The sequence below is a fragment of the Sander lucioperca genome, chromosome 6, assembly GCF_008315115.2.
Source record: "Sander lucioperca isolate FBNREF2018 chromosome 6, SLUC_FBN_1.2, whole genome shotgun sequence".
NCBI lineage: Eukaryota > Metazoa > Chordata > Actinopteri > Perciformes > Percidae > Sander > Sander lucioperca.
In genome coordinates this window covers 28,929,935-28,942,850 of record NC_050178.1, presented here as the reverse complement: position 1 = coordinate 28,942,850, position 12,916 = coordinate 28,929,935, and the positions used below count along the sequence as shown (strand labels likewise).

The following is a 12,916-nucleotide window of genomic DNA, read 5'->3' as shown; positions in this document are numbered from 1 at the left end:
AGTCTGGACGGACACAAACTGAGACCTTTGGGAACGAGGACGCACGTTAGTCAGTCTTATCGGCTAGGTAGCTTACAGACCTTTCAGTAACAGTTCCACCCCGCCATTAGGGGTGCACAATTAATCGCAATTTTATCGAAATCGCAGTATGGACTAGTGCAATATCCACATCGCAGGGGGGCGCAATATTTGTTAAAGGCAAAATATGTGTCTAACCATTCTGAATGAATGGGGGCTTACAAATCCTATACTACAGACTGAAGGAAAACATCTTTGGTTGGTACAGAGCAAAAATCACACTACATGACTATAGTACATTTTTATTTGTGATTCAATGAAAATGAGAACGATGATCCAAAATATGTATCATTCCCTCCAATATCGTGAATCATATCGCAATCGCTACATCAGTCAAAATAATAATTTGACATTTTCCTCATATCGTGCAGCCCTACTCGCCGTCGGTCCAAACTAATAAATCCCTGTGACACATTTTAACATCCCGTGGTTCCATGTGACGTAAAGCGTTTGCTTTCCTCTCCTCAACAGTGTTTCGTGACATATTTCCCACCACGTCTCCCTCAGGCAGAGTATACTCTAAGGTATCTCCTGCTAGGTTTTCTTTCATCGTGGACTCTATTTCCCACCGTTGGGTCACTTGATGGATGGGATCTATAGGATCCAGCGAGGCAGAGCTGAGTAAAGCAGCTCCATGAAATCCAACCGTGCTAACTTTTATTGTCTCCAGCTCGGCCAGCTCAGGCTAATGCCGTACAGACATCTGGGATGAAACCGTGACTTGGCATCTCTTTGCCTCTCGCTGTGCATCACTTTGTTTTGGATTTTGGATTTTGTTTTTGTTGCAAAAGAGGTTTTGAGACAGAAACAACACCTATCAAATCCAGTAATGTCACATTTTTAAAAAGTCTCTGAACTTTCTTGTGTGTGTGTGTGTGTGTGTGTGTGTGTGTGTGTGTGTGTCTGTGTGTCTGTGGTGTGTGTGTGGATTGTCTCAATGAGAAATTAGCTGTGAAGATCTCATAATCGCACTGTGAACAGATGTGTTGTCGCTGTTAGATCTGATTTCAGAGGAAGAAGATCTGCAAGCTTAACCCGAACTTTGGTGTGTGTGTGTGTGTGTGTGTGTGTGTGTGTGTGTGTGTGTGTGTGTGTGTTTGTGTGTGTTTGTGTGCGCGTGCGATGTAGACTTTAGGATGAAATGTCAAACATTTGGAACAGTTTATATCTGTGCCGTGTGTATAATGTTTTCCAGACCTCTAATCCCATTTGTACACAAGGAAACACGTTTTTACAGCGTCAAGACATAACTAGTTAGTTGTGTGGTGTGCGTAATCTTGATATTATGTTAGAATATGATTGACATTGGGTTAATGGAAACATGCGCCCTTAAATGGCTCCATCCTCGCCAGCTCATCATACTGTAGATGTGTAGTTTAAATCTACAGCTGGCTGAACATTTAAAATGAATTGTTGATGATATCTCAAGATGAGCTGTTTACATTCAAGCTGTCATTTTAGTCAAAATATCATCAAATTTCACTTTTTAAACTTCAGATGGAGCATGGTGTCGTTACTTTCTTCAATGCAACATTTCCCAAACTTTTTTTCCCCCCATGTTACAAAAGTTACAACATATATATATATATATATATATATATATATATTTGCTGCGGTTCTTTCGACGTTTTTGACATTCTTTTATAATTTTTTTCCTCCACATGCTATAAAATTGAATAAATCCCCCAAATTCAATACAAGTAGTGAACTGATCATTTATTTTACTTGTGAATAGCGTTCTATGGAACCATCCACGTCATTTATTTTGACAATTTGGTTGAAAGAAACCCAAATTCTGACATAAAAACCTGACATTTGTGGTAATGTCTGAAGTTCTACCATGGACTCTGTAACATTTGTTGTGGAAAAAATACCTTGTTACCTTGTTTCAAGCCATTCTAGCGTGGTATAGAAAGCCTGCAGGAAGACTCAGCTCGATTTGTGCCAGTTCTCATTAATATTCAACGAGCTAAGCTGCTTGACTCTGATTGGCTAACAGCTAGCCAATGAGAGCCTGGCTATCAGCATCCTTTACCCATGACACATGACAAAAAAGAAAATAAAGAGAAGAGAAAGTAAAGATTAAAAGTCACCCTTTTAATTTTCAGATGGAGCGTGATGTCCCGTGCAGAGCCCTTTGATGCAACATTTTGCAAACCTTTTTCTTATTTTTTCCCCAAGTTATCAAAGTCAAAATTAACATTTTTTAATAATGTAAAAAGCATGTGTATCTGAGGAACAGGTCTTAAAGAAAAAAGACTTTTAAGCTAAACAAACAGGACAAAAAATGAAAAAGAATGATTTTTTTTTGTGCTCAGATGAGATTTTCCCTGTAAGACTGGGGAATCACTTTGTATTCATCGCTTCATTTATTATTTTGGGCTGGTTTGTGGAAACCTCTTATACGAGCAGCATGATTAAAGTCTGTACAAATAAACTCTCCTGTTCTGCCGTTGATGCCCCCCCCCCCGTGTTAACGTCTCTCTCTTCTGTAGTTTCCACAGCTGGTCAGAGACTCTGGTGTCCACTGTCACTGCTGGTGAAAGTGCTGCGATTGTCAGAGCTGTGATTTATTTCTTTTTAAATGGTGGTGAAGTGTAACAAATGTGCCGTGTTGCATTCAAAGCCACAGCTTTCCATCTTTGGGACCCACACAGCGGTGTCTCTGTGCCCCCCCCCCCCCCACACACACACACACACACACACATCCACTTTTTTGTAAGACAGGCTAGAGGAGTTTCATGGTTAATTTCCTTTCACTCATTCAGCTGATTATTTGCAGCAAAGGCAGGTCGACTCAGGTGACGCATGGGCGTAATTTACGGGGGGGGGGGGGGGGTTACAACCAATCTAATCTAACCTAATCAAAACTGGCTGGAGTGAAGTCAGAGTTTTCAATGCTGTGGCAAAACGTTGAAAAAAAAATCAAAAATGTCAAAAAAAATATCAAAAATTGCCAAAATTCAGAGGTGCACGAGCACGTATATGTATGTATATATATATATATATATATATATCACTGAGCTGTTTCACAGAAAAACTACTTGCAAAATTATCTTTTCATTTGACAAACATAATATGTGTGATTCATGGCTCGATTGACAAACGGGATCAAAACATTGTTGGACTTTGGAGGCTTATAGTGGTAGAGCGTGTGTCCTTATATATGTAGAGGCCCAAAAATAAAGTCCTGAATGCCAAAACAATAATCTTAAAAAAAATATGAAAATGCTATTTTTCTGTCGATTGGTTCGTCTTTTCGTTTCTAAAATAGACTCAAATGAGGAGAAGGTGTGGTCAGTGGACAGTTTTCATTTAAAATGAAAGACTAAGAAAACAAATGTATAAAGAATCAACTTGATTTATGCAGGACTGCAAAAGGCTTCTTCACTATTACTTAATTATTATTGTTATTAGGACTATACATCTTTTCAGCTGAGATATATAACTGTTTTGTCATTATTTCCTGGCTCCGGTGATCATTCACAGCTCCGGGCAGCCCGAGCTGACAGCATTTCAGAACAAACTGTGTGTCGGCCGGGCAGCATCACCGAGGCTTCACGCTTCATTTCCTCGGCTTGTTCACCTCGTTTTCTGCCTGCTTTAGCAGCCACTCCCCAGAGACATGACCTGTGTGTGTGTGTGTGTGTGTGTGTGTGTGTGTGTGTGTGTGTGTGTGTGTGTGTGTGTGTGTGTGTGTGTGTGTGCCTGTGTGTGTGTGTGTGTGTGTGTGTGTGTGTGTGTGCCTGTGTGCATCTTTCCACAACTTCACATTTTAACCCTAACATTAAGGATGACTGAGTGTGGTGCTATGAGAGGCCGTATAGGCGATAATTCATACTTGGTCTCACATACAACACCATAACCTCACATATATACCATTATACTCTCACATATATACCATTATACTCTTGCACATAAATTGGCATACCCTTTTAAATGCACAGTCAAACTTTCCTTTATTTACTATCATACTCTCTTACACAGATTGCTATTCTCTCTTACACTGACAAAAATACAATAATGTGTGTTAGGTAATGACATGTGCATGTATGAGTGTATGCCAGTTTATGTGCTAAGAGTATAATGGTGTATATGTGAGGTTATGGTGCTGTATGTGAGACCAAGTATGAATTATTGCCTATACGGCCTCTCATATAAACCTAACTATTCCCTCTGGAAAAACTGGCTGCTACATATTGCAGTTTTTCCAATCTGAATCAGCCCTAAAAACTGTAAAATAAAATAATCTGCAGATTCCGTTTGAGTGTTAATGTTCATATTCATTCATATTAATATCTCGACAAATTGTATTTTGATGCTTTGGCAACACTGTTCATGCCAGTAAAGCCTCACTAAGTTGAATATAAAGTAGCGTAACATGGAAATACTCAAGTAAAGAACCTCAGAAGTGTATTTAAGTACAGAACTTGAGTAAATGTACTTAGTTACTCTCCACTGCTGGATGTTTGAGGCAGAAAGTGGCGGAGTGAAAGAAGATCCTGACTAAATAAATAGAATTAAAGGCCTCATATTTCCCTGTTTGACTGAAACATGTCTTGTCCCTCTCAGATCTGAGGAACAAATTGGCTGTGTTCTGGGGGGGCGGAGTCAGCGGCGGATACCAGGCCCTGTTATTGGACGAGGATCAGGGATGGCTGTTGGTCGGAGGGAAAGACCACATCTACCTGCTGAGACCCGACAGCTTGGATCTGCCCACACACACGGTGAGACATTTAAAACACAAGTCAAAATGACAACCTGTGTGGGATTACAGGGAGCCAGGTTCCATTCAGCCCGAGGTTATTTGTTCCGGGAGATGGGTCGATCCCATAGACTGTTAATATTAATGGACAAAGCACCCAGTTCAGCGAAGTACTGCAAATGCGGAAGTGCCTTAAACCTGCATTCTATCTGAATTCCAGCAGGGGGCGACACATGTGGTTGCAAAAGGAGGTCGGTTTCTGTAGAAGTCTATGAGAAAGTGACCCACTTCTCACTTGATTTATTACCTCAGTAAACATTTTCATAATGAGTTATTATGGTCTCAGTCTCTAGTTTTAAGTCTTCTGCAATACAGAATGATGTTCATTTTTTAAATTATGGTCTCGTTGATTTTAAAATCGGCGATGAAGCAAGGGGTGTTTTAGGGCGTGGCTATGATGTGATTGACAGTACGCGGCCTGTCTTTTATGTAATCTATATCTATGGGACAAAGATATATTTAAAACCTAGAGAAGCTAAATTTTACCTCGAATTATGTAGGCTAGCTTTCAGCAGCAGTTGCATCCAGATTGCCAGTGAAAGTGTGTAACGTAACGTAGAGTGTAAGCAGCGTTGGCAACTCTAAGCTAACATCACAGTCAGATAGCGCCCAACAGTCTATGGCTCCTCCCTCACTCCTCCCTCTCGTCTAAAATCGTCACATCCGCAACCAGGATGGCTGCGCCCGTAACGGCAAACTCAATGACTCATAGTAGATCTCCACAAACCAATGGGTGACATCCCCTCTCTTCCTCTGTCCATTAATATTTACAGTCAATGGTTGATCCTAAACGAAGCTGGGTCCAGACTAGTTTAATGATAACAAAACACATTATTTTAAGAGGATGGAAGAATGAAGGGGGTGCCGCCTTCAATCCAGGAGTGGGCTGGTGAGATTGCTAGGGTGGCGGCGTTTTGAAAAGATGTCTTTATAAACGGTTTCTGCAGGTTTCAACAAGTCAAATTTAAGACTTTTTAAGACCTTCATGATTGAAATTTAAGACCTATATCATGACATAAAAGTGCAACGAAATGCAGAGTCAATCACTGCTCATGCACACGCATTCATTCTCCCTTGTGGGGGGAGGGGCTTAGGAGACCAATTTGGGCTTTAGCAGAAAGGGGGGAGGTACTGAGAAGTTGTTGATGTTCAAATTTCCTCAAGTCCTGGATCTTCACAATCCTACCTACGGCACCTTTAAATATTGTAGTTACTGTGTCATCTTTTCTTGATTTATGTCTGGGTGGGTGGCGATGAGGAATTGTTAATCACAAAAAAAAACACAAAGTAAAACAAAACGTAAAGAATCTTCTGAGTTTTTTTTGCATCCCACTGCAACCCTGCAAGAAATCAAAGTATAAAAATCTGTCTCTGAGTGCCTGCCTGTGTTTTCTTTCCTCCATCAGATCCACTGGCCCGCTGCCAGAGAACACGTGGAGCACTGCAGGCTAGCGGGGAAAAGCCTGGAGGTGAGTGTCTTTAAATCAGAGTCAGAGATTTAAACAAGCAAGATATGAGACCAAAAAAACATCTTTCTCTACGTTAGTTTACACTGTGATTTTTAGAGATTTTCCCAACTATCTTTGTTTCATTTTTATACCTATCGTACTCCCCCTGCGAGACTATGTTCTCCCCATTTTTGCGTGGGTTTTTTCCGGGTGCTCCGGTTTCCCGGGTTCTCCAGTCAGTGCCCTTGATCAAGGCAATGGCTTAGATCTGGAGTTGGTCCCCGGGCACTGTGATTGGCTGCCCACTGCTCCCTTGAGGGATGGGTTAAATGCAGAGAATGAATTTCGCTATGTGTATGTGACAATAGAGTACCTTTACCTGATAAATAAACTCTTTTTAAAGTAGGTTTTCTTCGGGGCTAAATTACGTATCGTATCGGTGAATAAACTCCGGTACTTTCTGATACCAGCATTTTAGGCAGCATCGGAGGCTTTTCAGATACTTGGTATCGGTATCGGCACATCTCTAATATTTGATTGTGTTTTCATTTTCAGACAGACTGTGCCAACTTCGTGCGGCTGTTGCAGCCGTTCAATAAGACCCATGTTTACGCCTGTGGTACCGGCGCCTTCCATCCACAGTGCACATACCTGCACGTAGGACACAACGCAGAGGTATTCATATGTTTTTTTATCCATTCAATGACACACTCTCAGTATATGAAGATGCCAAACCTTATGTGTAGCCTAATATGGAATGCAAAATTAGAAATACATTGACATTTACAAATGAAATTGACAATAGCTCTAATTCCTGTGCTCATTTTGTTGTTTGTTGGTGCATTTCTTATTGTTACTGCAGGTCATTTGTCCAAATATAGATTTTCAATCAATTTTCAATTTCCAATGCAGCAACAATGAGGTTTGCTCGCAGAGATACACTTGGCCCTGTAGATGTCATAAAACGGAAGGATATGCACAAAGTCACATAAGGTGGCGTTTTTCAAAAGTAGTGGAATGACTTTGTAATGCGTTCCTCCCAACACTGGTCCCTTATTGTGCGCTGACAGTCAACAATCGTGGACAAGAAGACATCCGTCAAGAAACAAAAAGTCAGTTTCGTCTTTGCCCTTCTGTTTACGGTCATTCTGAGTTTGTGTGTGGTCTCTCTCTCTCTCTCTCTCTCTCCGCTGTAGCAGCCGTTGTTCATGTTGTCTCACACGGTGGAGTCGGGCAGAGGAAAATGTCCCTTCAGTCCCAGGGAGCCCTTTACCGCTCGCCTGACTGGTAAGTCTCATCCAGTCCACACATAATGTACTCTGTGTGTCCACACACACACGCACAGACACACACACACACACACACACACACACACACACACACGCACACACAGTTAAATCATTTTTATGTCATTCTCCAACAGCCGTATTCATATTCTGGTGACACTAATGTCCTGCAGCGTACAATCCCGCCACTGTCCGTCTCATTCCTGCTGCAGAGCGCCCGTCCAGCTGTGGCGTGGGTCCGTCCAGCTGAGGCGTGGGTGGTCTGACGTCTGACGTCAGCTGTTAGTCCCACGCCACTTTACGGACATAAAGAACCGCCATAAAATCTGCTTTTTGTTTCATTATTTCATATTTGTGTCAGCAGTCGGAGAAAGAGGCGTTGGACCTTCAACAGCAAACACACATGTTGTAGTTTGACATTGGTCGTGTTTTTTTTTATTGCAAATGAGATATAATTAAAGGGAGACACTACAGGCAAAAACATCCAAAAACATTTTTCAATTTTGAGTTTTTGGACTATTTCGCTTCATCCAATATACACATTTAGGTGTTTATTTTACTCAACTTTGTCTATTTGTGTCTGTAGATTTCTTCTAAATTAACCAAAAGTTAGCTTTAGTTAATGCCTCATTTGCATATTTATACATAAAAGTACAATATACTAATGTAAGTAATCAACTGGGGAGTAAAATGGTGATACCTGTTACTTCAAATGTTTAAACTCATTCACCTGTAGGGTCTTTAAAATACAATCCAGATCTTTCTTTCTGCCTTTCTTCCCCCTCTCTCTCTCTCTCTCTCTCTATCTCCCTCCTTAGACGGTGAACTTTATGCAGGTATGTCAGTAGATTTCATGGGAGCCAACGCAGCGATCTTCCGTACGTCTGTCCAGGGCGACAGTCAGCACTACATCCGCACCGAAGCGTACGATCACAACTGGCTCAACGGTGAGAAGCTCCAGTCTGAACCAAACATGCATTTCTTTTCTTTCTTTCTTTCTACTTGTTCCTCCTCTCTCATAATGCTCTCATCCTAAACTGAGTGGTGTATTACCACGGAGACACCACGCAAACGTTACCTCTCATCCTCAATGACTTTCTGTGTCTCTTTCACTGGGGTAAATAAGTATATTTACTCAAGTACAAATTTGGTGTACATGTACTTTACTTGAGTATTTCTATGTTCTGCTACTTTACTTGTACCCGACTTCATCTAAATAAGTACTGGAGCAGCAACGATTAGTCGACTAGTCGATCGATAGAAAAATAATCGACAACTATAGTACTTTTTCATGCAAAAATTAACAGAAAATGCAGTTTTCCAGCCTCTCAAATATGGAGATGTCAGATCAGATTGGGTTTTGGAGTGACGAAGCAAAGACATTTGATGTTGAATGTTTGTGATAAACTGAAGGATGAAGCGTGGCTTCATGTGTCCTTCTTAAGCTAAACAAAGTCTTTAAAAAGCTTCTTGGATCAGCTGGAAAATGCATCGTCACAAAGCTGAAAACACACTGCTAACACTCTGCCGTCTGGCTCCTTTAGAGCCGGAGTTTGTGGGCTCCTTCTCCATCCCCGACACTCGCAGTCCGGACGACGACAAGGTCTACTTCTTCTTCAAGGAGCAGGCGGTGGAGGCCGGACAGTGGGACAAGAGGGTGTACAGCCGCGTGGCTCGAGTCTGCAAGGTACAGAGACACGGAGACACAGTATGCTAAATGTGTGGCTGCTTGAAGTATAACAACAGACAAAAGAACTTAAGTGTGATATATGGTTCTGGCTCTGCAGAGGCGCCACACAGAGCTTTCACCGTAGTAGCAGTAATAGCAGGGCCGGCTGCCACACACACACACACACACACACACACACACACACACACGCAAAGACACACACAGACACACACACGCACATACACGCACACAGACACAGACACACACACACACACATACACAAATACACACACACACACACACACACACACACGCAAAGACACACAGACACACGCACACACACACACACACACACACACACACTACATATGGAGTGAAACGTACAAACGGTGCAGTATAAAAAAAGAAGTAGCAGTACCTTAAATATGTTTTTAAGTACAGTAGTTGACAGTTGGACAGGTGTAGGGCTCTTTATATTTATACAGACGGTGATTTACAGCATCTTTTGTTTTCTAAATGTCTCCTTTTTATGCTTCCCTTCCCTCTCCTCTCCCTTTCTTCTCACTGTCCTCCACCCTATCTCTATCTCTCATACTTCCCTCTCTCTTCTCTCCTCTATCCAGAATGACGTCGGAGGGAAGAGGAGTCTGATCAACCGTTGGACCACGTTCCTCAAAGCCCGGCTGGTCTGTTCTGTCCCCGGCCCGTCTGGAGTCGACACACAGTTCGATGAGCTCGGTAACACTTCCCTCCTTTTCCTTCCTCTCCGGCTGCCTTTCATGTGACTCCTCTGGGGAATACCTTTTGATATAATGGTCCTGCTGTCCTCCCTCCTTTCTTTCTGACTTCATCGTCCTCTCCCTAAACTTTGAAAAAAGGATCAAGTTTGGCACAGCAAGAACTTCCTTCCCTCTTTTCTCCTCCCTTGTTTGATGCCCAGTCGACGAAGCTGTAAACTCCCTTTGAATGATTCTTTGTGCTCATCGGGCAATTTGTTTTTTTTGGGCAATTATTATTTATCTTTACTGTTTTATTAAATTAGGCAGGCCAAAGGCAACAGTGTTAGTCTCGCATTGCCGCGCTGCGGAGGAGGGTCTGGCTAGTCCACACAGCATTCTGGGATGGGAGAAAAACATGCTCTGGTTTATTGTCATTTCTTTAAACCAATCACAATCATCGTGGGCGGTGCTAAGCGCTGGACGGAGCCACGGTGCCGCTGCAAAATCAGGAAGGAACTTGTTTTGGTGGAACATGTGTACGTTCAAAAGTAGTTTTAGTCGTGCAACAGAAAACTCAGATTGGAAAGATCCAGACAGCTAGCTGTCTGGATTTACCCTGCAGAGATCTGAGGAGCAGTTAACCATAGTCCTCAGAAATCCACCGGAAGTTAGAACGCCACCACAAAGAAAGAGGAAGGTGACGGATATCCGGCCAAAATGAGGGACATCCAGCCAAAAGAGTGAAATCCGGCGGAATTTCCCACGGCACCTGAACAATCCCAGAAATGAAACGTCGTCGACATAGACTAAAACAGTACAGAATGTCTAGAAGGGATACAGCTACGGCGACGATATTTTTAGAGATATACTGATACCGAGCTCGGGAAAAGCCTCCACTGCTGCCTGAAACGCTGGTATCTGTATCGGCGAGTATGTGAAACTACACACCGATATAATATCTTAAAGACCCTCAAAAAATACACCTTAAAGTAGTTTATTGATGTTCTTTTTTTCGTTATGACTAACGAGTTTTATGGCGTTCATTCTCTGTATTTGTTCATATTTTACAAAGAGTTTAACCTGAGTCAGGCCGTACAACAATAAAAGCAATCATATCTCATCCGTACAGGGTTATACAGCTGTTAAAACATTATATATATATATATTTATTATTATTTCTTCTTTCGCTCTGGTATCAGATTGGTACTCGGTATTGGCCGATACACAAGTTCAGGTATCGGTATCTGGAAGGAAGAAATCTCTAAGTTTAGGGAAAAGGTAGTTTGAATTGGATTAACCCCCCCCCCCCCCCCCCCCCCGAGGAACGAACACACATTTCCTGGGTGAAAGTACTAAGATGATATTCTTATATTATCCTAGATTTAGTGTAATTAAGCGTAACATGCGTCTGTAGCGGTATCACTTCTAGCCACGGTCGTAAGAAAGATTGATTTTTGCACAGACTTGAGTGTGCGGATGTTTTTTCCCCATTATCTTTTTTAAGTTAGTGCCATTAAAAGTGTTTTACAGATGACTCACAAGCTGATAATAAGACAAGTACAAACTGTACAGTAGAGACTAAATGGTTGTCAAATTGCCTGTGTACATCTTACAGGTTAGCGACCATCATTCACTCCTGAAAGGAGGAACGCACAATTTAAACGATAAATCAATAAAACTGACTTCATGTTGCATTTTATAGCTGTCACTCTGTTGTTGTTTTTTTTTAGAGGACATCTTTGTTCTGGAGACGAAGGACCCTCAAAACCCGACCATCTACGGTGTCTTCAGTACATCCAGGTGAGAACAGACTCAGTATATATTAGAGGTGTGACGAGATCTCGCCAATGAGTGATGAGAAAATGTTCTCGTCGAGGTAAAAATTGTCTTGCGATATCGGCGATAAGTTCAGAGCATTCGCCAATAGACAGATTCTGACCTGGTTGGTCTTATAGTACATCTGACACCAAAACTACTTCGTTAAAGGTACATTGTGTAGTGTTTTAAGTATTTTATTAGCTAAAATCAATGTCTTCATTCATAAATATGTCCTCATTGCTGTGTTTGTTTGACCCAACATGTCATTCAACCAGGAAACCGTAGCAACCCAGTGCACACCGTTTAGAGATTGAACCATGGATGTATTAACAGAACTGGATACAGTGGTCGGCGGGAAGCCCCGTACGTTCCAATGAGAGTGCTCAAAAGCGCATAAAGCAGTCATGGAGCTCGGATCTTCCGCGTTGACTGGCCCATTACGTCACGATGGACATGCGCACTAGCAACAGTTTGTTTGTGTTGTCGTAGCAACCGGTAGCAACATGCTAAGTATAGTTTGTTCTCTTAAAGGTGCACTATGAGTTCCTGCATGACGTCACTTCTGTTGACGTTCCAAGTAAATTTCAAACAAAAACAGAGCAAGCTCGCCCCTCCCCCCATGTTTCCGTAACTGTCATGACTAACCGACTAAATGTCACTAACCCCCACCCCCTCCCCCAACCATCTTGCCTGTGATTGGCTGGAGTAGTTTGTTGTATTTTGGTGTACAGCCTGTGCCTCTAGTGTTTGTTTGACGTTTACGACCCCTGTGTTGTCTCCTGAGACCGGGCTTTTTCACGGTGTGTTCAGGGGGCAGGCAGCTAGAGGATCAAGGAGAGATGACTACGATTTGAGACAAAAATGAAATTGCGCTGAAACCATGCAGAAACTCATAGTGCACCTTTAATACATCCACGGTATATGTGGCGAACTCATGAACTCGCCGTTTCATTGTCTAAAATATTCACTAACGTTAAACATTGTGTTTTCGTTGTTCCTGATTGTTTACCTGCTTATCTAAATAAACGATGGATGTATTTTGACAACCAAGGAGATGTAATCATTATGTCGTGCTACTAGCTAGCTACTAGCTAGCGCTAGCTACTAAGGTTAGCCTACAGCTTCATCTCTCA

General features: G+C 42.0%; 1 protein-coding gene across 1 annotated transcript in view; it reads left to right on the top strand.

The window, feature by feature from the left end:
• si:dkey-49n23.1 (semaphorin-3D) overlaps positions 1-12,916 on the top strand; it is a 71,198-nt gene that overhangs the window by 36,404 nt on the left and 21,878 nt on the right. Inside the window, exons 2-9 of the mRNA XM_036002404.1 lie at positions 4,651-4,805; positions 6,250-6,312; positions 6,847-6,966; positions 7,488-7,578; positions 8,396-8,524; positions 9,122-9,264; positions 9,870-9,984; positions 11,696-11,765. Coding sequence (XP_035858297.1) covers positions 4,651-4,805; positions 6,250-6,312; positions 6,847-6,966; positions 7,488-7,578; positions 8,396-8,524; positions 9,122-9,264; positions 9,870-9,984; positions 11,696-11,765 — 886 coding nt within the window. The remainder of the gene's footprint in view (positions 1-4,650; positions 4,806-6,249; positions 6,313-6,846; positions 6,967-7,487; positions 7,579-8,395; positions 8,525-9,121; positions 9,265-9,869; positions 9,985-11,695; positions 11,766-12,916) is intronic.